Below are 27,308 nucleotides of genomic sequence, written 5' to 3'. Positions count from 1 at the left end.
GAGGCTGAGAATTCATAAAGGCAAGCCCTGGGAAAGGCTTGCGCGAGCTTGGCTGCCTGTCACCCTCCCGAGGAGGACTCCGTCGGCTGCAAGGAAGAGGGAGTGGGGGACTATCCGCACCAAGCTCTGTCTGAAGGCATCCTGCGAGATGGCCGCAATCAATGGGGCCGTAGAAAACGGGCAGCCGGAGAAGAAAACGACCCCTCCGCTTCCTCACCCTATTAGGAACTTGGAGATCAAGTACACCAAGGTAAGGGGGCAGCGGTAGGTTTCTCTTTTCATGCTTGCTCTGTGTGGTTATCTTCTTCTCTGTCTACTTTTCTCTCGGTGGTGAGGGAACTAGAGGGATTTTAAAGTGAAATAAGTCTCTAGTCCTTAGGAGGTCAATCTCTTTCTCCCGACCCCACAAAACCTGCTCAAAAAGGACTAGAGAAGAACGCACACCTAAAAGTTGCTCCAGGATAAAAGCCAGAAAACACAGATGGCCCTGCATCTTACAGGGGGAAATGTAGAGCAGCTGACAGTAAAATGTTTAGGTTGTGATATCCAAGCATTGTGTGTGTGTGTGTGTGTGTGTGTGTGAGAGAGAGAGAGAGAGAGAGAGAGAGAGAGAGAGAGAGAGAGAGAGAGAATTTGAGTTTGTTTTTAAATATAGTGCATCTCAAGCTTGCTGTGGGCAGCAAAAGCTTCATGAGATTACCTTGCTACTGTGTTCATTTTACAGCAGGGAAAACTGAAGGCTGGGAACTTGGAAGATTTGCCCTTGGTAACTTTGTAGCTGAGTTACAATATCTTGTTTAAAAGTATTCATGTGCTGCTTTTTCATAATATCGAAAGGGGCTCACAAACCAGACAACACAATAAGACATATATAAACTTTACATTCCCATCTATCTAGTTTTCCAGTTCCTCGGTAGTCAGTGTTTCAAGGCCACTGAACATTCTGTCCTCATTGGGCAATCTTGGGCAGTTCCCCTGCTTCCTTGGGAATTCCCCCCCCCCTTCCAAAATGTGCTTTTGTTAAACCCTGGGGTCCCCCTGAGCCTGCCAATGCCCTCTTGTGCATGGATAATGCTGTTTTGGCTGTACAAGCCACACCACTCATAGCCTGAATGCTTGAAGCAGAGGACATACCAGCTGAATAAACAAAAAAAAAAAACAAAACCCAGAAACATCGCAATAATGAAAGCCATAGCCAGAGAAGAGAGCAGTTAACTTTCTAAAGGTTATGGCCATATTTGGAAAGCTAGCAGAGACGAGGCCATGTGTATTATGTTCCACAAGTCTGGGGCTGCTGCAGAAAAGGCCCTGCTCCTAGTGGAAGTTGACCTCACCTTCTCATAGGAAAAGACTTCTGCAGTCATGGGAAAGTTTTGTACCAAGGTTGGGGGGGGGCGGTTCATAGTGGAACTAGGTTTGCACATCTGAAAGTTATTCACCAAGTTACCTTGGTTCTCCATTAATGTATTTTATGGACATGACTAGATCCAGGTTCTTCCTGCACCTTGGTACCATAATATTGCTGCATTTCTAATAGTGTTCTGCTAATCCTTAAACCACCCCTGCAAGGTAGCTCAGCGTTATACCCTTATTGCAAACGGGGAGGGAGGCTGAAGATGTGAAATTAATGGCTTGTTTAACACAAACTATTGATTGAAGTGTGATTTCAACTGGGGTACCACTCCATTGCACACAGTATTATTTCATACATTCTGTTCAGTATGTGAATGATAGTGGCATTAGCACAGAGAGAGTGTTCCTGTGTGAGAATGAATGAAAGTGAAGCATCTCAAAGCACATAGTAAAATTTCCGGGCGTTAATATTAGCTAGAAATTAGTAGAAGCAAAATGCTACCCTGCTTTTTACATTTTCTTCAAGAGGCTTGTTTGGAGTGATTGGTCCTGTAGCCATGTTGGAAGCAGAATGAATCATATTTCATGTAAGTAATTATTTAAAATAATAATGAGCCAATCCATCATTAACTATTAGAGCATAGCCTATTCCTGTTCCTGTTCAGGACTCAATTGAACAGCTGGGACTGCAAAGTTGAGCGCTTTCCCATAGTGAATTGCATAGATGTAGTATTATTCATTTTTAAAATAAGAATAATATTCAGCATATGGTGGAGAATGCTGGTATTTTAGTCTGTGACAGGTTTTTGCATTTATGCAAATATCCTGCTGTATTTGGCCACTAAAATGAAAATGCATCTACCAGTTACTACTTAGATTGACAGCAGGACACCGCCCCAGCAAAAATAGAACTCAAAGAGCTAGAAGAGTTTATTTGGTGACATTTCCAGCTCTTAAATTGTATGGAACGTCACTTTAAAAGAAAAAAAAGACATGGAAATTGGAAAGATGATTAAAATTCAGTTGTAATATTGCCATGTTGAAATTTATAATTATTCCTTCTCCTTGACGTATTCGTCTGAAGATCCCGTCCCAAAGTAGAGTCTAAATCTGAGGTCCCAACAGAAAATAATGCCTGAAATTGAGCCTACCCCTAATTAAGAAAAGCAACATAAAGGTGATGTTTAAAGTGCAAAGTTGCTGTGAATCTTCTGCTGAAAATTGCTAAGTGTGTATTTCTTTCTGTGCTATGTTAGGCAGCATGTGCAACTAAAGGCACTTGTATAATCTCACTTATTTGAAAATGATAGAATGCACGGATAATAAATTGAACATGTAAACTTCCACCTATACAAAGATAAAGTGCATTAGTCATAAAACAGGGAAATTGATCAAGAAAGTTTAAAGAGTCTTTTGCACACATGCTTGGGACATGTAGGAAGGAGGAGCGTGTTATCTGAAGCTGGATTTAACTGTTACACTAAGCAAGCTGCAGACTTTTACCACTTAAAATACTTTTTAAAAACCCAGTTAGTTGTCTGGCCTCTATTGATGAACCAATCAATTTCAGTTACAATATCCACATATTGCAGTCCTTAGTAAGGACTTTCAGCTAGCGGAATTGATCTGGGCTGTAGTAACTGACCACTGTTAACTTCAGGTTCTGGGATTCATATCGAGAGGAGCTACCGGTAATTCCTTTTCTTGAAGTATAACCACTCAGTGGCACATTGGAACGAGAAAAAAGCCACAACCGACCATCTTTCAGATCTGTTATATCGGACTTGATGAATTGAGTCAGGGGGGTCTCAGGCCTTTTAAGACTCCTTAGTAAAAGACTTCTGCCATATTGTTAGCACATTCTCACGGCAAGTAATACAGTCGGTCACAGCCAGCCCTACCATTAGGTAAAATTAGGTAGCTAACTCGGGCAACTGAATTAGGGTGTCATGAAAGTATAGTAAATTGAGTCATTTAAATTTTTTATTATTCAGATTGTGTTGGCTTTTTTAATTTCTGGGGAATGGGGAGAGGAGCTTTGGGGATTTTCAGCTTCAAGTGCCAAAATAATGTGACCAGCCTTAGGACCTATATACCTTGCTTAGAGGTACCATTTGCTCTGTGTTGGGGAACAAAATGTTTTGCTAGGATTGCAGCCTTAACTGATCGCTTTATTAAAGCTTGTGGGCCTTGCTTTCAAACCTGGAGAGTTTGTGCCTCTCACAGCTTGTGTTGGATCCTATAAAATGTGCATTGCGAAACACAGCAGCCACATAAGATATGAACAATGGCCTTATTTCCAGGAAAATGTTGAAGTGCTTGCTAGGGATTGGGAGAATCTGTCGCTTTCAGTTTCTCTTAGGTTCAGTTCTCCACATTTCACAGCCGTTTGCAAATTTTCTTCTTAAAGAGCCCTCATGAAAATTCATCAGCGTTTTAGTGCAAATCTCTCCTACACATGTTTGTATGCAGTTTTGAAAAATGGTGCACATTTTTGCAAAGCAAGGTTCCTTAATGCATTTTGCTATGTGATTTTCACTAATGTGTGCATTTTTGTACACATTACTTAGGCACTGCAAAATTCAGAAAAGTGCTCGTTCCAAAGGATAGCTGTGTTTCACAGAGTCATAGACATGCAGCGTTTGGTTCGTGTATTTTTTCTATCAGAAAGTAGAAATTGGGAAGGTTTGTCTTTAAATGTGAACTCGGTGGAGTTTGTCTGACATCCCTACTGTTCACAAACCTGGCTATAATGAAAGGAACTTCTCTTGCTTAACAGAGGATTCTCAATGAGGAGACAGGTGCGAGTAGAGGTTGGGTGCATATATCTGTCTTTAAGGAGGCCTGCTTGTACACATTCTCCTTAATGTATAGGCATATAGATATATACATAAATTTTAAAAACACTGACATTTTTGGGTATCCATCCCAAAATGTGGAAAACAGCAGATGATGACCACCTCAAAAATCAGAAATGAAATGGATGAACCATACACATTATTTGGTAGAAGCATAGGATTCCATACCCTCCAACATTTCTCCAATGAAAATAGGGGCATCCTATTCCATGATGATAATAATTTTATTACTTATATCCCACCCATCTGACTGTGTTGCCCAGTCGAGGTGGCTTCCAGCATATATAAAAACCTGAGAAAACATTATACATTAAAAAAAACCTTCCCTATATTGGGCTGCCTTCAGATGTCTTCTAAAGGTTGTATAGTTACTTATCTTCTTGGCTTTGGGACTCACATAACTCCATACCCTCCAATGAAAATAGGGACATACTACCATACCCTCCAATGTTTCTCTGATGAAAATAAGGACACCCTAAGGAATAGCAGGACATTGTGTGATCAAATCACAAACCAGGATGGTTTCTGTGAATCTTGGGCTATGCTTGGAAAAAAGGGACACTTGGAGGGTCTGTGATTCCCATCATGCCTGACTATTGCACAAGTCTGTCAGATCATGATGGCAATGAGTTACAGCTCCCTTGCAAGTATTATTATGGTGGTCTTGTGTATTTAGAAAACACATCTGTGTTAAATCCAAGTATGTAGAAACTGTGGAAGAAAGTAAGTGTAAATAGGAGTGAGTTGGGCAAAGTTGTTTTCTAGAGACTAAAAAAGCAATCAGAAGCTGATTTTCGGGGTGGGGGAGTTTGTCTCCAATAAAGAAGAGGAATTCGGGAAGCTTGCATTAAATTTTAAGGGATGCTTCATCCATTATTTCATTTTTTTAAAAGATAGTAGATATCTAATGAACATTTTATAGGGTTATAGACACCAGGAGCAAATGTGCTTAAGATGCTTAATTCTCTCAAGTGTTTAAGGACATGGTACTTGAGCCTACTCAAGTACAAAGTCCATCAAGGCCAATGGCGATTCCTGACAACTGAGGCTAGGATAGTGACCTCACCCTTCAAAGCTGTGTGTTTTGCTACTGCCACATCAAAGTGAATCCAAGGCATTTGTGCAAGTATTTGGTTCTGGTCTTGGATCTGTTCTACTAACACACGCTCCAGTCCTAAAACTGATGCTGCAGCTACTTCAGGGGGGGGGGGGGATATTTGTCACCTTTTAAGGAAAGGCCTTTTCACCCTGCTTCATGCTAGTGCTAGCTCTGACTTGGAATTGTGTGCCCATTTCTTAGAAGTGGGAAATAGTGAAAGAGCAGACATTTCGATTCATTGAGTTGATAAATATTTGATTGCAGGACGTTTGGATAGGTTTTCAAAGAGGTTGTTCTAAAATATTTGTGGCTCAAACAACTTTGGGCAAAGAAGGAAGAAATGCAGTTCAGAACCAATAGTTAGAAGAAAGCAGAAGGGAATATGAACAGGTGCTGAGAAATGGACTCTGTGTGATGCAATACTGTAGTAGCTCATCACATTATGGGCAGGACACCCCCCACCCCCCACCGGAACAACTGTAAAAACATCAGTGTGATTGCAAATAAGCTTTCATTAAAAACTGGATCGTTGGTATATTGCTTTTTTATGCTGATCTTTAAAAAAAATTAATTTGACAGTCATCCCCTCTGAATTGCTTTTTAACACAAATGTTTTTACAGTTGCCCAGCTAAAGCATTTCTGCAAGGGCTGTTTAACCAATTAATTGGTTCGTTAGATCAAAGCCCAGGCCTCTGAAAACATAACACAAATGGTTTTTGGGGATCATTTTTCCACCTCGAGCTAAATTCCAGCATATCTTGCGGTAGAAAAATGTCCCAAAACAAAGCCATGTGTGTTGTGTCAGAAGAAAAAGGGTGCTTAAGTCTGTTTCCCTGGATCAGTTTTTGTTGGCGGGCAGGGAAGGAGGAAGGAACTTTGGGGGGGGGGGAATCCTATAAGTTAACATTGGCAAACCAAAAGCAATAACAGCCCAGTGACAAAAAGTGGGATTTATTGGGATATTTTATTGCCACTGGCATTTTTGTATAAAAGTGTAAATGGCAAGCGGCTGAAATGTTGGGACATCACTTGCATAGTAGTAAACAATATCCTAGAAGCACTCCTGTGTGAATTGTGGAAATATAGTGCAGTAGCAGAGTAATTTACATTGCAGAGTCTCCTCACAGGGTTAATTTTATTTTTAATAAAATATTTGAATAAAAAGAGGGCACGGCACTCAATTTTTATTTTGTTTAATAAAATGTGAATGCCACTTAATTCTCAAAACCGCTAAGTGATTTACATTGCTTTACCCATATGCATTTGGGTTGCAGTCCCATGCACCTGAGAGTAAGTCCCATTGAACTCAATGGGCTTGCTTGTAGGTAGGCATATATAAGGACTGCCCAGTTAATATGATTTCTGTAGTTGAGTAGCAGCTCTGTTTGTGGAAAGGATTTTGCAAAAAATGTGACCATAGGGAGAAATTAGCACTAAAGTGCTGATCAATTTCAATAAGGCCTTTAAAAAGAATAACAAACTGATATGGAGAACTTTAAGATTGGAACATCCCTTCTGTGCCAACCTCTCTCATTTATACAGTTCACTTTAAAAAAAAAGGTAAAGGACCCCTGACAGCTAAGTCCAGTCACGGACGACTCTGGGGTTGCAGCATTCATCTCGCTTTACTGGTCGAGGGAGCCAACGTTTGTCTGCAGACAGTTATTCCAGGTCATGTGGCCAGCACAACTGGTACCTATTTATCTACTTGCACTTTGACATGCTTTCGAACTGCTAGGTTGGCAGGAGCAGGGACCAAGCAATGGTAGTTCACCCCATTGCGGGGTTTCGAACCGTTGACTTTCCGATCGGCAAGCCCTAGACTCAGTGGTTTACACCACAGCGCCAGTTCACTTACCCATATGCTATAACAAAATAACACTTAGTGTGACATCCTTAACAAGCTGGGAAGCACAACTGGGTCACCACCAAATGTGGGGAACAGGTTTCCCACCCCCCACACTGTGCATAGGCTGATTCTTGATAAGTTGGTTGTCTTAAGTGCAGAACATGTTCCAGTCCCACAGCAGCTCCTGCCTTCTGGTTAATAAACCTTGTCCAAATCAGTTTGTGGTAATCATAGAATTGTAGCGTTAGAAGGGACCCTGAGGATCATCTAGTCCAACCTGCTGCAATGCAGGAATATGCTGCTTTCCCATTATGGGGATCGAACCTGCAACCTTGGCATAATAAGTATCTAGGCAGACAACTTGACTTTAAAGGTAAGACAGATATCAATATCAAATGAATCAATCTAAATTGGAATGTTCACTGGCCTTTGCGGTTGACCAAAAGGTTGCACTTTAAGTTTGACGAGTATATCCAAAGCAATGCCTGTGAAAATAATGCCAACAGGGGTGTGATCTGTTTGTCTAGGCAGCAAAGATTCTTTAGGATGACATGTTAGATGAATATTCAGTATTTGATGAGTCTTTTTATGGTAAAATGTGCAGATGTCAGATGCTCACAGTGGGACTTATTGGCTCAGTTATAATGTAGCACAAAGCCAAACCATGGTTTACAATGAACACGTGAGCATTTATACTCCCCGTGAGGAGACCACGGCTTCTTCAATGCTTCTCAGGCATTATTCCTGCCGCAAAACAGCTTCAATCTCCTCTCTAGGCACTCACAGATTTACAGTAAACTGTGGTTTTGACTTCGTGTTACATGTGAACTGGGTCTGTATTGAGTGTGCATCTCCCACATGAGCTAAAAATGTCCGTACTCGTACAACTTCCCATTGCAATATGCAGATTTGTAGCTGGAAGTTAAATGTTTTGTCCCTTGTGCTGCAAAGGTCCTGTCCTATGAAGGTCGTACATATTGACTTGGAGGGTAACTGCCTAGTAAGCAAGCAAGCAGAGGAGTACAGTCTTACATTGCAACTGTGAGCCAATATCAAGACTGCAAGAGGCAGCAGCACGATAAAATGCTCCTTGATATTAAAAAAAAAAATCAAACAAAACAAAACGTAACAACCGTAACCTGCACATGAAAAACATGCATGTTGGGGAGAAGATAAGCTTATTCTTCTCATGATGCACAAACCTTTATCTTTCTCTCTCTCTCTTAGATATTTATTAACAATGAATGGCATGAATCAAAGAGTGGAAAGCAGTTCCCTACCTTTAGCCCTTCAAAGGCCGAGAAGATCTGTGACATCGAAGAGGGGGACAAGGTTTGTTTGATTTCCTTCCTTGAACCTGGTTGTTGATAGCTACGTTTTGTGCATTTTGGCAATGCAACTGAGCGATAAACTTGGGTTAGGGAGCCCAAACTCCAGCTTGCTTGCGCAAACAGATAAGAAAAGGCATGCTTGTGCTTCTTCGTGACTTCTTGTTACACAGGCAGCAACAGTTTTAGGTGTGTCTGATATGCATGCGACCACACGCGCATTGCGCTGAATCCAGAAGTGACCTGGAAACACCACAAAAAGGGGGACGGGGTGGAACAGGGTGTTTGCAGGGTTTTCCAGCGGGTGTTCCTATGATACGCAATTTCACGCAAACATGCAGTGACCCAGAATGCCACCTTTGCGCAAACAGGGAGTTTTCTGTACTTGGTTCCACTTGAAATGGAAGAGTTCCTGTGAAAGGGATAGGGTTCACTTTGAAGGGGTTTCTCCTGCTGCCAGATCTTCAAAATGGCGCAGGGTGTAAGGAAGGAAGAAGCCGGAACTGGCTTTCGGCTCTCCCAGGAGGCATGTGGAGAAGCACCATTAATCATTAAATACATTAAATTACCTACTATGTGACTAACATAAGTGGCTGCCGTTTTGTATTTTTTGCACTGCAGACTCCATAATGGCTTGAGCTCATTTTGGACATGCTTTTTTTTAAGGGGCTACCAGTTAGTGTGGAATTGGGCACTCCAGTAGCTATGTATTGTCCTGATTTGTTAGCACACAGCAGTTGTTGATCATTTGTTCTGATTTATTTGGAGAGAGAGAGAGAGAGAGAGAGAGAGAGATGCATTTATTTACTTTAATGTCAAGTTGGCATACAGAAGCTATATACATACATTCTATCAACAAAGTTAACAACATAGACTCTCATTTTGCCTAACTTGCACCTAAATCTGATTTAAAAGGGGGAAAGTGACAAAAACAACAAGAAAGGAAAACAAGAGAAGAGAATACATTTTAAAAAAAGCTTCCCATTGTGTTCATATTTTGTTTAATGGAAAGAGTGACTTCACATAAAAATGAAGATTTAGAGACAGGCAAAATAAAAGGTTAAATAATTGAGAAGGCTTGATCTGCTAAGGTTTATGCCCTTATATAAAGTGGGGGAAAGGAGGTTATACATTGCATCAAGCAACTTTAACAACAACAACAACAACAACAACAACTTTATTAGCCGCCCATCTGGCTGGGTCTCCCCAGCCACTCTGGGTGGCTCCCATCAAATATTAAAATACATTTAAAATATCACAGATTAAAAACTTCCCTAAACCTTTTATCCTGCTGTTGCAGTTTCCCATCGCTTTCCTTATCACAGAAAGTCTGTTTGCTTTTTAAGCAGAAGTAGACTTCTGTGCAAGAAAGCCAAACCAATTTTACATGTGAAAGGGACCTCGGGGTCTTAGCACACCACAAGCTTAACATGAGTCAACAGGGTGATGAGCAGCAGCCCCCCCCCCAAAAGCTAATGCAGCAGAAGTAGAGTGTCCTGATCAAGGGAATAAGAGTTCGAGTTCTATTCTGCCTTAGTTAAGCCCCAGCTAGAATACTGTATCCAGTTCTGAGCACCACAGTTTACGGAGGATGTTGGCAAGCTGGGACTTGTGCAGAGGAGGATGACCAAGACGATAAAGGGCCTGCAAAATAAAGCCTTATGAGAAAATTTAGAGGTGATAAGATATCCATCTTCAAATATCTAAAGGGGTGTCTCATGGAAGATGGAGCAAACTTCTTTTCTGCTGCCCAGAGGGGAAGACCACAACCAATGCATTCAAATTGCAAGAAATGGAATTTTGATAAAACATGAATTGACTACCTGGGAAGGTGGTGGACTTTCCATCACTGGAGGTTTTAAGCAGAGTTTGGGTAGTCATCTGTCGGTGTTTCTTTAGCTTTGACTCCTGCATTGCAGGGGTAAACTAGATGACTCTTGAGGTCCCTTCCAACTCTACAATTCTATAATGGTGCAACCTGCATTCTTAAATAAGTGACATTCTGGAAATACTCTTTGCCCACTGTCTTTTTATTAGGGATCTGTACAGCATCTTTGAGAGATTCACCCCCCCACACACACACACATATCCACCCTGCAAATATTACACTGTTTTGCTTGCTGATTGTCTTATGGCATTTTATTGTGCTCTGTTGTATATTATATATTTACAAAAATATTTGTATACCACTGTGTTATGAAAAAACCAAAGCAGTTTACAGCAATAAAAAACACAAAAGCATACAATAAAAACGACAAAAAGGTAAAAGCAGACATCAATTAACCATTGTGGAAGGACGCATTCCTGCATAGACCAGGTGGAATAGAAAAGTTTTTCAGCAGGCATTTAACAGTGCCTGGTGACAGCTGTGCGGGATCTACTCCTCCATTCTCTAACCCCACACTTTAGCCGCATGTTTATGCCTCTGTATTGCAACATCCATGAAACATAACACTGATTAAGCACTGGGTGGGTTATGACTGGAATGTCTGCCCTACCCATGGAGTTTTCTTGTCTGTGCGGTTTTTTGCTTTGGGCCTCCTTCATAGTCTTGTAACTGAGTTGACGTGGGCCTGACCTTTTCCGTTGAGGAACTTCAACCGAGTGTCTCCATTTCTGTAAATAGTGACACTGCAGTATCTTGGACCGTACAGAGGTATTCAAATATGTTTCTGGGAGCTATGAAGGTCAAACTTTTCAACCAAATGTAGTCACATGCCAGAGCAGGGATTGTTCACCTGCTGTGATTCTGCAAATGATGCTTTGAGAGTTGGAAGTGCATTTTGCTGGGCAACCCAATCAATACCTTTATATCTTCACTGTTTTTAGTGGGTGGAAATATACTTCAGCTAGCCACTGAGGGAAGAAAAAGAATCTTCCAGTTCCTCACCTGGAACATGATTTGGAATAAACTTTCAGATGAATTTTCCTTTTTGAGGGTTTCCCCACAAACTGCAGGAGGAGTTCAATGTTGCCAGTGATATTGACAACTCTTTCAAAATTTCTCTGCCCACGAATAGAGTGAAGGACTTTGAACATAACCAACCAAATACATATTTTAATACTGCTGATGGTGAAGAAGCCTTCAGTGGGCTTGCCCTGCCCCATTCCTGGTTCTCTCTGGGCCCGTTGCTTTCTTCATCTGCTAGTATGAGCCAACCATCTAGTTTCGTGCAGAACTGAGTGAACTAAAAAATTGTGCACATAGAGAATTTCCTTTTTCTCTCTCTTAAAAGAATATTTGGCAAAATCCCTCTGCTGATTTCACCACTCACAAATAGGGTGGACATTTCCATTTGATTGGCCTGTATTTGGAAACTCCAGAATAGGTTTGCCTGGTGCACCCCTACTACCTTGTAGGCCAGGAGTGGCTAAACCACAACCTCTGGGCTATATTGCCCCTGAGTGATTTTTGATCGCCTTCAACGCTCTTCCCCACCCCGCATTGGACCAGTTAAATTCACATCAGCTTCAGTCACTACAGCTGTGCTGGCTGTGGTTAATGGGAATTGTTGTCCAAAACATATGGACGGCGTTGGGCTATGGAAGCACCTAACAGTGTGTTTCTTTATATTTTGTGTTTGGTCTTTTGTGTGGCAGCCTGATGTCGATAAAGCAGTAGAGGCAGCAAAAGCAGCCTTCCAAAGAGGATCTTTGTGGAGACAAATGGATGCTGTGAGCCGAGGAAGGCTCTTGAACAAGCTGGCCGACCTCATTGAGCGAGACAGAGTGGTGTTGGCGGTAAGTGATGTCTGAAGTGTGTCTGTCTGGAGAAATTAAGGCAGAAACTGTTAAGAGCCTACTTACGCTGCAATGTATAAGCCATTAGTTCTACAATAGCAAGGGTAGCTAACATGTGCCCCCTAGATGTAGTTGAACCTCAGCCTTCCTCATTCCCAGCCAGTAATCAGAGGTGATGGGGTATGCTTTCAAGCAACTTCTGGAAGGTTCCGGGTCGGCTACCGAGTTCTTGGCTCTGTTTCAAAGGGTAGGCAGCTTCTTTTAAGCTAACTTGCTTCCTTCATTTAGACCAGATAGTAAAATCTAGGTTTCAGGAGAGAGTGGAATTAGCAAGGGGGAGTGGTGGAAACCTTAGTCCTTTTCAGCCTGAAGAAACCTACCTATTAATGTATACACAAACTCAGAGTTGTAGACTATTGCTTTTCCATCATTGGAGACACATATACCTGAACAGGGATGGGGAACCTCTTGTTGGACTTTAACTCCCATCCACCCTGACCATTGGCCATGGGGCCTGTGACTGATGGGAGTTGGAGTTGTTTGGAGGGCCACAGGTTCCCCATCCCTGTATTAAATGTTGCTGTATTGAGAACCTCTAAAATATCACTTATCTGAAAACTGCATCAGTGTGTGGCCTTTTTATGGCCTGAGGCAAACGAGTAAATGACCCCCTCCCCACTCTCCCCAAGTAAAGGTTTATAGTAACCCAGACTAGCTATGTTATTTTGATACAAGACAGAAAATACCACAAATGTCTCTCTCTGGGAGAGAGAAAACTACAATAATAAATTCAATAACTACCAATAGCTGCACATTCATGGCACCCAAAGTGAGCTGCTTCACTCTGTCTAATGTTAGGGCCTACCCTGCAACTTTGGTCACCTACTGCTTCCACTGAAGGCGGAGGGGAATCTTCATGGGGATTAGACAATAGTTGTATGCAGAGAAATGGAAGAGATTCAGTTCGGTTCACATTGAAAGGGGAACTACTTAATCCACACTTTCCAAAACAATATGTGAAATGAAACGCAGCCATCTTTCAAAATTTGCAGTTCTCTGAATTTTGCGATGCAAGTCTCCAGCCAAGTAATGTGTACAAAAAGGCAAATATTAGATTAAAGCAGGGGTCCCCAAACTTACTGCACTTTGGGTCAGTTCCTCCAGCGCCAATTGCACAATGGCCCACTCTTTCCAGCACAGCTGCCCATCTCTGGGATGGCACGGCACCAGAAATAGCTTGTGTACGTGTGCAAGCGTCATTTCTGGCGCACGCCGACCCCGGAAGTGCACTGGAAATTGCCACTTGCACATGCGCATAAGCTATTTCCGGTGCTGTGCCATCCTGGAGATGGGCAGCCGCACCAGTAATAGCGGGCGGCGGGGGTTGTTGTGGGCTGGAAAATTGGCTCGCTTGGGCCATATCTGGCCCTCGGGCCTTAGTCTGGGGGCGTCTGGATTAAAGTGTGCATGAAAATGCACATCTTACTGAAAATAGTATACAAAAATGCATTATATTGGGGAAATTGCTTTGCATATTAGGGGAAATTGCTTACAAATGACCATGTGTATATTTTAGGTGAAATTTGAACTAAAATACTGGTGAATTAGAGGGACGCGGGTGGCACTGTGGGTTAAACCACAGAGCCTGGGGCTTGCTGATCAGAAGGTCAGCGGTTCAAATCCCTGCGATGGGGCGAGCTCCCATTGTTCAGTCCCTGCTCCTGCCCACCTAGCAGTTCGAAAGCACGTCCAAGTGCAAGTTGATAAATAGGTACCACTGCAGCAAGAAGGTAAACGGCGTTTCCGTGTGCTGCTCTGGTTCGCCAGAAGCGGCTTAGTCATGCTGGCCACATGACCCAGAAGCTGTACACCAGCTCCCTTGGCCAGTAACGCAAGATGAGCGCCACAACCCCAGAGTCGGACATGACTGGACCTAATGGTCAGGGGTCCCTTTACCTTTACCTGTTACTGGTGAATTTCCAGAGGACTTGGGGGGGGGGAAGCAAACTGATGTGATGTGGAAATGTAGATTTAATTTAAGATTGGAAGAATGATAAACCAAAATGGACAGGTTCGCCCATCCCCAGTAATAAGCCCCCATAGCAAAAAGGGTGGGGATTGACATTTTGTTTCATTCCAGACCTTGGAAACAATGGACACAGGGAAACCATTTCTGCAAGCATTTTTCATTGACCTTGAAGGCTGCATAAAGACACTTAGATACTATGCTGGCTGGGTCGATAAAATTCAGGGGAAGACTATACCTGTGGGTAAGTTGGAGTTTGTGTCTTATACATGTAGCTTCATAGGTCTGGCAAACAGAAGTAACCTGTAGTGAGGTTAGCCATGGCTAGCATATGGCTTTGGTTTGCAGGAACAGTTCTCAGATTCCTTCCTCTTTGCCCTGGTTCACAGGAAACCATAATTTACCTATAAACCAGGATTAGAAATCCACTTCAGACAGGCTGCCTGAATTCAGCCTACTGCTGACTGCCAAACCATAGTTTGGCTTGTTGCTGGGCTTTCAGCTGCAATCTTCCTTTCATATGCTTAGGAGAGAGGTGTAAACAAGGGGCTGGTTCACACATAATATGAAGCTACTGTTTAAGAAGCCATAGTTTGTTAAAGCAGACATAGTGCTTATAGATTATAAAAAGAACCCTTGGCTTGCTTATCAAAAATTGGTTTTTCAATTACTCTTGCCTCCTGGTTTTGTATTCTGGTCTGGGCATGGAGTGGTCAAACAAACCATGGTTAAGGAAGGGTGCTTGGTTTACACATAACACCAAGCCATAGTTAAAACAAAACAAGGTTCATAAGCAATACTTCATCTTGATGTTTGTTGGCAGTAAAACCATAGTGAAGCCTCTGGACCAGATTTACATATAACAGTAAGCCATGGTTCTATAAACCATAGCTAAGTAACTCATGGTTTAGCATGATGTGTGAACCAGGTTTAGTAATCCAGCCTTCTTTATTTTGGTGGGGAAACAGCTGTAGGGTCCCAATCTGCTTGGGAGTACTGTACTGGTTTTATGGGTGCTGTGGGTAGTAAACAGCAATTCCAGGGACAAAAAAAAGCCAAGGGGTGTGATTTCTAGCATTAAAAAATGCTTTTCCCAGCTGGATTGGATCTTTGATCCCATAGGATTATTCACATCACAACCATCATAGGTAGATGACTTGCATTCTCAAATTTTTTTGCAGATGAAAACTTTGTCTGCTTCACCCGACATGAGCCTGTGGGGGTTTGTGGTGCCATTACACCGGTGAGTAGAACGTAGTCTTTTGCATTTCTGGGGAAGTATTCTGTACTGCCGACAGCTTGATTTTTGTCTGTTCAAGTGAATAATGTTAATGTTTCCTTCGATTTTTGAGGTTTCAAATCAATCCAGGCAACACACTTCCAAGTGGCTGTGAAGGATGGATAAATAAATAAAATCCTCACCTCCACTCACAATGTCAATTGTGGCTACTTGAGAAGTAAATTGGCTTCCTTTAAACTTTGAAACAAGTTGTGTTTCTCATTCTGGATCATAACCTTTCCCTCCAGAGGTTTAGGATACAAATGCCTTGCTTTTTCCAGTCTTGACAGAGGCAGATCAAAATATTGACCATGGCCTGCTAGGTAACTGTCAGTGTATGGCCTGTTAACTGAACTTTGTGAAGGTCCTATATGTATTTCCTTTGTCCACAATTTTGGGTGTGTCCACTTCCACTTCCCTTCCATTGGAATATGGGAATCTGCTTTATGCAGAGTCAAGCCATGGACCCGTCTAGCTTAATTTTGTCTATACTGACTGGTAGTGACTTTCTAGGGTTTCAGAAGGCCTATGTGGACATGCTGGTGGGACCTTTTGCCTGTAGAGTAGATGCTCTCCTCCTGAACCTACAGCCCTTACTTACTAGTGGGAGAAGCTGCTGCATTCTGAGCTGCAGGAGACGTAAAGAGTCTAGTGCTAGGAGCAGATTAGCTGCCCTTTCTACATTAGGGAAAACTCCCAGCTAATTGCACCGCAGCTGAGACTTTAGAGTGGCTGGGGCTCTACTCTGTTGCTTGCTTAGCATAATGGTTAATCCAGCGTATCATGGCCCATTCTGTTGATTACGCTGCTGGGGAAGATCACCACCAGCAATTAACTCTACTTAAATCTACAACAGGTATTTTCATTGGCGGAAGATGCTTGTAACTAGGCTGAGAATGTTTACACAGCTGTTGGAATAAAATACCACTCAGGGATATTTCTTTACCACTGTTGGGAGGTGGCCAGTATAGTGTTAGACTAGACTAGGGTTGACATCTGATGTCTCCAGGAAAACAAATGCATAATTTCACTGGGTAGACTGGAGACTCTACTGAGGTTGAACTTTTCTTTTTTTTTGCCTCCCTTTGGCCAGATGAAAGGATTAGAAGGAGCTACTAGCAATTGTGGAGAGATTTGATTCAGTTCACATTCGCAGCTGAATCAATCGAATTCGCGCTTTCTGGAACAATATGCGAGCCTGAAACACAGCTGTCCTTCACAATTTGCACTTATCTGAATTCTGCATAAAAGATAGTTATTGGTGAAAATAATTGGCAAAAATGCACAATATTTGGGACAGATACTTGCAAAGCTATGTACATTAGTCAAAACTGCATATAAAAATGCATTAGAAGCACTCAAATGCTGATAGATTTTCATGGTGTGTGTTTTTAAATAAACTAATAAATAAATTGCAAATTGCTGCAAAATGTGGAGAACTGAAAATTGGAAAAACAAGAAATGGGGAGAACTGAAATTGACAGATTCTTCCATCCATAGGAGCTACTAGCACCTCAACTAGTCTAGAAGAGTGGATTCAAACCAAGCAGGCCAAGGTTATTTCCCAGCCCTACATAAGAACCTTTAAACCAAGGCTATAAACCTGTGGTCCTCCCAGTGTTGCTGGACTACAACTCCTATCATCAATGGCCATGTTGAGTAGGGCTGATGAGAGTTGTCCAACACTGAGATGACCACAGGTTTCCCAGCCCTTCTTTAAAAAGAGGTGTTAGGGATTGTCTGAATTGTTTATGCATGCAAATCATGGGTTCAGCTAAGGGAATTCAGACCTCTGTGGATTTTTTTTAACATCACATGCAAGGGGCAGCCAAAATGGTGCTGTCCAGATGTTAACGGGGTATACAACTTTATCATTTGTGACCACTAGCTGTGCTGGCTGGGGCTGATGGTATTCAAACATCTGGTGGTAGATGAACAGCATCATGTTGTCTACCCCTGCTCAGATGCCTGGGGATTTGTATCCACATCTCTTTTGTATAAACCTCTCCTCAGCAAAAACAAATGCCCATAAATTTCTCCAGCTTTAGTTGTGCTCCTTGGAGATCTTAGTTTGTACTGAGGCCAACATGGTTGGGGGGAAACGCACCACCTGCGTTCTGTTGGATTTTGGAGCAGTCCTTTTTCCATGTGGTCCTTTCACATAGTTGATCTATCTATCCACCAATAGTTTCCTTCATCTGTAGATTCCCTCTGGTCTTAGAGCTGGGAAGATCTGCCTCACTTGCCCTAGATTAGGATTTTAAGAGCAGCTGTTCTGTGGTCTTATTTTCTTTAATGGACGTATTGTAAGGTTACCAGATGTCCCCATTTCCCGGGGACAGTCCCCGGATTTACAAATCAGTCCCCATACAAAATCCGTTGAAGTTGAAAAGTGTCCCCGGATTCATTGAAAAAAATCTGGTATCCATAAGTATTGATACTTGGCTATGATCTGCCAGTGTTGCTAGTACAGTTCTGTTTGTCTCTGTGTATATGCTGGGACAAGAAGCGCTACAGCGACACCTGGGGACAGGATAAAGTATTACAACGTCAACAGAAGAGGCAACTACGCATTCTGTCTAGAGAAGAATCACTGTTTTAATATAAAAAGGGGGACCATAAGTACTTGACAAAGTATATAGCAATATGCACATGTGGTACAAACTCAGCTTCAGTGAGCAGAAATTGCCAGTGCTACTTAGGGGTGTTTTGTTTTTTGGAGGAAGAGGCTGTAATGATACAATTGTGAAGCCGCCTCCTGAATTTCTAGAACAAGAGTCAAAGTATTGAAATGGTAGCAATGGCATCCTCATAAGGCGAATGTCACAATCTTCTGTTTCAGTGGAACTTCCCATTGCTCATGTTGATTTGGAAGATGGCACCTGCTCTGTGTTGTGGAAACACCTTAGTTGTTAAACCTGCTGAGCAAACCCCCCTCACTTCACTATACATTGGCTCTTTAGTCAAGGAGGTGAGTAATGTAGAAGCCAGCCAGATGGGCTTATGTGACTTTATACACTCAATGGGGAGGGGGACTAGTTTTGAGACCCTGCCCTGTAATGCCAAAGGAATGGAGGTTTGATGACTGGCAAGGAATGGATGCTTCGTGCTTTAATCATACACTCCAATGGCACCCACTCACCCAAACAAAGGGCACAAATTCTCCTTTGCATGCCGCCCCACTCCCTTGCAATGAATGGAAGCCATGCCCTAATTTTTCTTATTCTGACTCTGGAATAAAACATCTCTTTTTTTCCAGGCAGGATTTCCTCCAGGTGTGGTTAACATTGTGCCAGGATATGGTCCCACAGCTGGAGCTGCTATTTCTACGCATCCTAACATTGACAAAGTAGCTTTTACTGGGTCAACAGAGGTAGGTGATTTTAAACATTTGTGTTTGCCTCTCTTCTTGCCGCTCTACAACCCCCAGTTAGTGAACTCTGGAAAGCATATAAATTAAGCCTACATAGGCTGCTTCCTGTCCCTTGAGCCGCAACAGGCTCTCACCAGTATGTTTTGGAAGTATTTTCTGAGGCCAGATACAGTACACACTAGACCTTTAAAGTACATTCAAAGCATGTTATTTCCCTCAAACAATTCTGGGCACTGTAGTTTTACCCTTCACAGAGTTGCAATTTGAAAAGGGTTGAGTTCTGCATACTCTGTCAGCCACTTGCCAGAGAGTGTGTCTTTAAATGTTCTGTGAGAACATAGGAAGAGCCCTGCTGCGTCAAGCCAAAGGGCCCATCTAGTCCCGTGTCTTTCTAATAGCTAGATGCCAATGGGAAGCCCACAAACAGGAGCTGAACGCAACAGCGCTGTGCTCACCTGCGATTCCTGGCAGCTGGTACATTCCCTCCAACAGCGGAGGCATAACCCAGCTATTTAATATCCATGAACTTATCTAATCCTTTGTGGGAGGGAGTTCCAACTTTAACTATGAGCTGTGTGAAGTATTTTATTTTGTCTGTCCTGAATCTTCCAACATTGAGCTTCACTTGCTGGTCCCAAGTTCTTGCCTCATGAGCAGAGAAAAAACTTCTCTCTGCCCATTTCTCCATACCTTCCACAATTCTCTAGCCTGCCCCCCACCAATGTGTTTTGCTCTAGCGTGGTTCGTTTACACACCCGCGTCACCCATGCAGCCCCCAAGTTATGACATATATTTGCAAACTGCACCTTGGTTATATTCAGTCTAAACAGAGTAATTTGTGATTTCATCAGATGCCACTTTAACAGAAACCCTGATCTGCCCCATGCATTCAATGTTTGTGGTTCAGAGCTTAATATCCTCCCTGGCGCACTGCCAGCGGCATCTGCGGTGGCATTCTCTGCATGCTTGATATGACCTTGTATAATTATGATAAATTGCTGTCGGCACCGAAGGTCTCTCTCAAATGTCTAAGAGCCGGACATCTGAAGACCTTGGCATGTCACACCACCTACTGGTTGAGCTTGGCATGTCTCTTCCTGGTTCCTGCAATGGTTTGTGGACTATTCTATAGGGGAACATAGGAAGCTGCCTTAGAATCTTAGAATCATAGAATGCCAGAGTTGGAAGGGACCCTGAGGATCATCTAGTCTTAGGTTGCCATATTTCAAAAAGTGAAAATCCAGACAAAATTTTTTGTATTTGTTTGTTTTTTTGTTGTTCTTTTTGCCCAAGTTGTTCAGCTTTTTATTTTTGTTTTGGCCAATGTTGTTGAGCTTTTCATTGCAAAGCAAAAAACAAAAAACAAAAGTTTTAAAGCTATTTTTAAAGGAAATTTGCACACACAAAAACCATCACTTTTGATATGAGCTGCCATTTTAAGCAATTTCCAAAAATTCCACCAGGATACCATTTTTGGCGGACAAATCCTGGCTATGTCCGGGAAATTCCGGGTGTATGGCAGCCCTAATCTAGTCCAGTTATCCTAAATGGGGATCGAACCTGCAACCATAACGTTATCAGCACCATGCTCTAACCAACTTGTGCTATCCTTTAAATGGAGTCAGACCTGTCGGTCCATCTAGCTTAGTACCTTCCAAGCTGACTGGCAGTGGCTTTCCAGGATTTCAGGCAGGGTTCTGTCCCAGCTTTAACCGGAGGTGCTGGAGATTGAATGTGGGACGTTCTGCATGCAAGGCAGATGCTCTATGAAAGCACAACATTGTAAAGAGGTGTGCAGAGTAGAAGAGATTGGGGCACAGAGCTAGTGTGGGGTGCTGGCAAGGTTTCTCGTTGTGAGATGGACCCACATTTCTGAACCTTCACCAGACAATGAACGCAGCCAAGAAAAATCTCTGGATCTTGTGCTACTTTTACCCACAACTGAGTACCAAGTTGAGTCCTGTTCCTTTGCAGGTCTGCTTGAAAGATATCTCTACCGGGTTTGCATCCTAGAAAATATTCTTAAGCTTACTTCCTTGGAAGGAAGTCCCATAGAATTTCATGGTGCTTCCTTCTAGTAGCCATGGGTAAGATGGCTGCCCTACTTTGTAAGGGTGCTTCCAAAGGAGAACATTGTTTCTGTATTTGATGATGATGATGATATTTGTATACCATAGATCTCAGGCGGTTCACAACAGAAAATCCCAATATAAAAAACACAAAATACATACATAATAAAAACAACCCTATATGCCTCCCTTCCACAACATATTTTAAGAGGGCATCAGATGTCAATCAGCCAAAGGCCTGGTTATTTTAAACTCCTTCTGTTCCATTTCCACATGTGAGAAAAGGGTGATTTGCCTGTATTTAATGGCTGTTTTCTTCACGGTGCAGGTTGGAAAGCTGATCAAAGAAGCCGCTTCGAAAAGTAACCTCAAGAGGGTGACGTTGGAGCTCGGTGGGAAAAATCCCTGTATTGTCTGTGCGGATGCTGACTGTGAGTGTGGCTGCTGCCAATAGTGCTAATATTGAAAGGGTCAAGCAGAAAGTCTGTACTGTCTTTGGAGAAGGCCTTGGAAGTGGGGGGGGGGTAGGGGAGACCAAATAATGAGACACTGTAAGCCAGTGGTATAACATGGGTTGCCAGTGCCCGGGGCTGCGCAGAGGGGGGGGTAGGAGGTAGGGAAACAGATGGAGTACGCATTCACATTTAACTGCAGGAGATCACAGCCACAAAGATAAGTCATTCTGTTGTCTGGAGAGGTCACTTCTTGGTTTGCATGGAGAAGCCGTTTTCAGTGGAGCCCAGCAATGGAAGCACACAGCTGTACAGTATTGAGGTAGCACTATGTTGTGAAATGTTGCGCCCCGGGCGACTGCCACTGTGGCCTCTCCACGCTATGCCACTGGTGTAAGCAGTAGTGTAGTGGCAAATTCAGAAGTGCAGGGTTCCTTCATGATAGTCATAGCCACACCTTTCAAGGGTTATACAACCTCCTAAGATAATTCAATAATCTTATGTCTCTGTGTGTTGCCCTTCAGCTAGATCTACTATTTTCTGTGCACGTACATGAACGAATGATTTGGAGTGTTCCGGTATCTTATTTTGGCATGACTCAAATAGTGTTTTCCTTGAAGTTGTGTGAAACAGAACTTGCACACCGTTCTCCTGAAACTGAAGCACCTTGTGTGCTCCTAAATGCTTTGCTTGGGAGCATACAGAACAACAACTCCTTGGTGTTCTTCCTTTGTGCCTTCTCCAGAGTGATCCTAGGAGCCTATCCTCTGTAGCTTGTTTCCTTTCACTCTGACTAATCAGCAAAGGGTGAGAAGACTTCTTCTCAGTGGCTCAAAAGCTCAACACTGTGCTGCTTGGATGGCTGTAGGACACTGGAGATGGGGGCCTTACTGCAGAAACAGTAATGGTTCTTTGACCCACTGCAACCCTGGACCACTGGATGTCCAACAGAGGTCACCATGTTGGCTGTAGGTGATGCATGGACCAGTGAAATGGTCTGGCTTGCTTATAACAACCTGCTTGTTCTCTTTGCATTCTCTTCTGGCTTTCCAGTGGACTTGGCGGTGGACTGTGCCCACCAGGGTGTCTTTTTCAACCAAGGGCAGTGCTGCACAGCTGCCTCTCGAGTCTTTGTGGAAGAGCAGGTATACCCAGAATTTGTCAAGCGCAGCGTGGAGTATGCAAAGAAGCGGCTCGTGGGGGACCCATTTGATGCCAAAACTGAACAAGGACCCCAGGTAAACTTTTTTTATTTATTTAAAAAATGCCTATCTTTTGCTGCCTCCTTTCCTGAGGTGGAACAGCAAATGGCAACTCCTCTTCACAATTGAACTGGACTGGTCCTGGCTTTTATGGGTTGTATCCAAAGTAGCACTAAGTGAAAGTTAGAGGTAAAGAGACCCTTGACAGTTAAGTCCAGTCGCAAATGACTCTGGGGTTGCGGCGCTCATCTTGCTTTACAGGCCTAGGGAGCCGGCGTTTGTCCTCTTCCACAGACAGTCTTTCCGGGTCATGTGGCCAGCATGACTAAGCTGCTTCTGGCGCAACAGAACACCGACACCAGAGCAGCACATGGAAACACCGTTTACCTTCCCACTGGAGCAGTACCTATTAATCTACCTGTACTTTTGGCGTGCTTTCAAACTGTTAGGTTGGCAGGAGCTGGGACTGAGCAACGGGAGCTCACCCCGTCATGGGGATTTGAACCACCGACCTTTTGATCGGTGAGCCCAAGGCTCAGTGGCGGTATACTTGTTCCACAAGTGGGATGTTTTGCACCAGTGGAATGCTGATGTGCAAGAGCAGGTTTCTGGTGATGTTGTCGTGCCATAGTCTGTGTTGCACAGCACATTTTTGTCAACCCAACTGTTGTGCTGTATTCTTCTGTTGATGAATATTCAAAGTTGCCCGTGGTTTCTAGGAACTGGTATTCGGAAGCATTGCTGCCTCCAACTGTGGAAGGAAAACATAGCCGTCATGGCTAGTAGCTGTCAATAGCTCTCTCCTCCACGGATTTGTCAAATCCTCTTTCGAAGCATACAAAAGTGGGTTGATCTGGAGAAAACTGCACTAAAATACTGGTGGGTTTTCATAAGGATTTTGTTAAAAATTGCAAATTGATGCAGAACTGTGAAGTGAATTTAAGATTAGAAAGAAATAGAAACTGAGAGAACAACAAAAACGACAAATTCGTGCTGCTTTCCTTTCCCCCCTTTCTGACAGATTGACCAAAAACAGTTTGACAAAATCTTGGAGCTGATAGAAAGTGGCAAGAAAGAAGGAGCCAAGCTGGAGTGTGGTGGTTTAGCCATGGGAGACCGAGGCCTGTTCATAAAGCCAACTGTATTTTCAGAGGTCACAGACAACATGCGCATTGCTAAGGAGGAGGTACAGGCATATATTTTTTTAAGACTGGACTGTCATGTTATAAATTTGGGGTGTTCGTCTAGATGTCACCTTTGGGTTCCTCTCTGAACCTGTGATTTTATATTTCTAGGGTGGAATTTCTGCACATGTAAAAAGGCCTTTTCTCTTTTTTTCTTTTTTGCTAAAGTGGTCAGCCAGACTCCTTCAGGTTAATTACTCTAGCCAAGAATCTTCAGCTAGTATTTTCTGTGGAACACTTTGACCTAACAAAGCCTGTTAAATACTGCCCTTGTTAAGTTAAACTTGGGCCCAAGTGTTCCATAGAAACTATTGTAGCTGAAGATTCTGGAAGGAGTTCTGGACTGAAGGGAAGTGCAGTTTGCTGAGAATTGTTGGAAGACCGCGTTTATCATGGCAGCTACAATTTCAAGAGTTCCCTTGAAAGACAGATGGACTGTTGAATTGTTGTGTGAATTGTAGGCCCCAGGATTCTTTGGGAGAAGCCATGACTGCTTAAAGTGGCAGGATGCTGCTTCAAAATTCTAATGCCCCCTCAAGATGGAGTGGGGGCTGGACATGGGTGGGGTGGGGCTGTAAGGCCTTAGGATCATAGAGTTGGAAGAGACCACAAGGGCCATCCAGTCCAACCCCCTGCCAAGCAGGAAACACCATCAAAGCATTCCTGACAGATGGCTGTCAAGCCTCCGCTTAAAGACCTCCAAAGAAGGAGACTCCACCACACTCCTTGGTAGCAAATTCCACTGCTGAACAGCTCTCACTGTCAGGAAGTTCTTCCTAATGTTTAGGTGGAATCTTCTTTCTTGTAGTTTGAATCCATTGCCCCGTGTCCGCTTCTCTGGAGCAGCAGAAAACAACCTTAGTCCAATAGAGTTGACATGCCTGTTAAGTAGCGTAGATGGAAAAACTTTCTGACAGTAAGAACTGTTCAACAGTGGAACAGTCTCCCTCGGGAGGTTGTGGACTCTTCTTCCTTGGAGATTTCAAAGTAGAGGTTGGGTGGCCATCTGTCATGGATGCTTTAGCTGAGATTCCTGCATTGCAGAGGTTTGGACCAGATGGCTCTCTGGGTCTCTTCCAACTCTGATTCTGTGAAATAGAAGGTTCGTTTTCCAGCTTACTTTACTTTATCCTCTTAGGATTTGTGTGATATCTAAATGACTGGCAATTGATTAGAATCAATATGATTGGTTAGAATGGGTAAAGTATTAAATGTAACTGTGTGTATTACTGTAGTACACTGCGTTAAGCATATTTGTGTATTGATATTAAGACCATTACATAAAAATATGAAAAAGGAAATGGTTTTTGGAGTGGAGGAACGAAATTGCGGGTGTTCTTAGTCTCAGCCAAAGAAGGGGCCTTCCTGTTGTCCCATTTCTCCCACTGCTGCTGCCAGATTTGTGACTTCTGCTGTTACTTAGGCTTGTGTCTTGCCTTATTTGTATCACTTCTCATTTTGAGTTCTGTAACATCAAACGAACGAGCCACTGTAAGAAGGAATGGGGATGTGGCGACCTGTCAGAATTATGGCTGTTGTTAAAATCGCAGCATTTCACATGCTCCGTATCCCAAAAGGCACTAATGTCAAAGTAATCAGCGACTTTTATTTCAAAGGCAGGTGATCGATTCAACTAAACTCATTCATCAGTTGACGGCCCTGATTCTATAATGTGTTTACAGATTTTCGGACCTGTGCAGCCCATAATGAAGTTCAAAAACATAGAAGAAGTGATAGAGAGAGCCAACAGCACGGAATATGGGCTTACAGCTGCTGTGTTTACAAAGAATTTGGATAGAGCCCTAACGTTGGCATCGGCACTGCAGTCTGGGACAGTCTGGTGAGCTTTTAAAAAAAAACAAAAATTGCTCAATATTTAAAGTGGGCGAATCACTGTGCTGACCTTTATGCCACCTTGCCTCTCTTCCTCTCAGTTATAGGCAGTGACCTCAATGTTGCTATGGGCAAAGGGGGTTGTGGGTCACTCATAGCTGTTGGTTAGAACATGGTGCTGATAATGCCAAGGTTGCATGTTCGATCCCCATATGGGACAATTGTATATTCCTGCATTGCAGGGGGTTGGACTAGATGATCCTCAAGGACCCTTCCAACTCTATAATTCTATGAAATGTCTTGCAGGCTTGGTTTGCCACCCCTGCCTCACAGGGTTCTGCACTCACTGAGCTGATGTATAAAGCACTTGGAGAATCTGATATGTAATATATGTTGCTAAGATCTTTGCTTCTTAACAGAGCTGGCTTCCCCCCCCCCTCCAATAGGATCAACTGCTACAATTCCCTTTTTGCACAAGCTCCCTTTGGCGGCTTCAAGATGTCAGGAAATGGGAGAGAATTGTAAGTAGTTTCATTTCATTTTTTTTCAAAGAATTTATTGGATTTTAATAACAAAAATACACAAAACACAAATACATACACTACAAAAACCACATAAAATACACACAAACAAAACACTTAATTACTCATCCTTATCCTCTTTATAATCCTAAACTTGGGACCTCCTCACATCCTCTCTTTTGCGTTCATTTCTAATCTTCTTTAGTAACTTTGTAACATTGTAAAATCTACTTTCTTATATCTAATCTTAATCTTACAATTATAATCCACATATCTTAAATCCTAAATCTTATTCTTATCAAATAAAACATCAAATTCCACATCTCCTTCTTTTATCCTCTCTTCACTTAACTTTGTTATGCTGTAGCCTATATTTCTTCTGATTCCAATTTCAAATATATAAAAAATCAACACATATTAACAAATACCTAAGTATTTCTTCCATCTCATAGTCCGTTTTCCCTCTGGTGTCGGAGGGAAAATCCCCATTAAATCCCCTTTATAAAATCCCCATTAAATCATACTTTACCCCATCCCCCTCCTGTCCATCATCACCCTTCCCTTTGCCCTTACCCATCCCCCACCGGTCTCTCTCCCCCCCCCCATTCCACCAGCCCAGTTTCTTGTTGCTTCATGTTCAGTTTTGCTTCTTTTCCTTCTGTTATTTCCTTCAATTGTAGCTTCCTCTCCTCCAGAATGTAGCATTCTTCCTGATAAGCAGTTGCAGCAACTTTATCACAAAGTATCTTCCCTCCACTCTCAGCTCCGTATTGCATTTTCGAGCCTCTGGGCTGCCACCCCAGGGGTTCTCTATACTGTCCAACCTATAGGCTCCCCGCCTCTCATGCCTTTTCGTTTATTCATTTCTGAAGCCAGCTTGGGGGAAGCCTTAACTGTTGAAGAGCTATCCTAATGCTTTAACTGTATAGCACGGTGCATGTGTCACGTGGAAACACATATACTGAAACGTCAAAGATCTCTCTCTCTCTCTCCTTGCAGGGGTGAATACGCTCTGACTGAATACACAGAGGTGAAAACGGTCACCATTAAACTGTCGCAGAAGACTCACTGAGTGAGGAACTCCACGAGACCTAAAACTCTGACACTCTGAATGTTAATGTATAGTTGGGGGTGTTGCTT

At 42.8% G+C, this 27,308-nt stretch overlaps 1 protein-coding gene across 1 annotated transcript; it reads left to right on the top strand.

The window, feature by feature from the left end:
- The first annotated feature begins 48 nt into the window (after nucleotides 1-48).
- ALDH1A3 (aldehyde dehydrogenase 1 family member A3) lies at nucleotides 49-27,308 on the top strand. Its single transcript, XM_033167523.1, has 13 exons — nucleotides 49-250; nucleotides 8,388-8,492; nucleotides 12,089-12,229; nucleotides 14,370-14,499; nucleotides 15,437-15,498; nucleotides 18,377-18,505; nucleotides 18,794-18,907; nucleotides 21,305-21,407; nucleotides 22,482-22,666; nucleotides 23,652-23,816; nucleotides 25,497-25,654; nucleotides 26,094-26,168; nucleotides 27,168-27,308. Exons 1-13 carry the CDS (start codon nucleotides 149-151, stop codon nucleotides 27,238-27,240), a joined length of 1,542 nt encoding a protein of 513 aa, XP_033023414.1. The 5' UTR covers nucleotides 49-148; the 3' UTR covers nucleotides 27,241-27,308.

Source organism: Lacerta agilis, chromosome 13 (genome assembly GCF_009819535.1).
Source record: "Lacerta agilis isolate rLacAgi1 chromosome 13, rLacAgi1.pri, whole genome shotgun sequence".
NCBI lineage: Eukaryota > Metazoa > Chordata > Lepidosauria > Squamata > Lacertidae > Lacerta > Lacerta agilis.
Note: the sequence above shows the minus strand (reverse complement) of the source record. Positions and strands in the feature narration are given on the sequence as shown.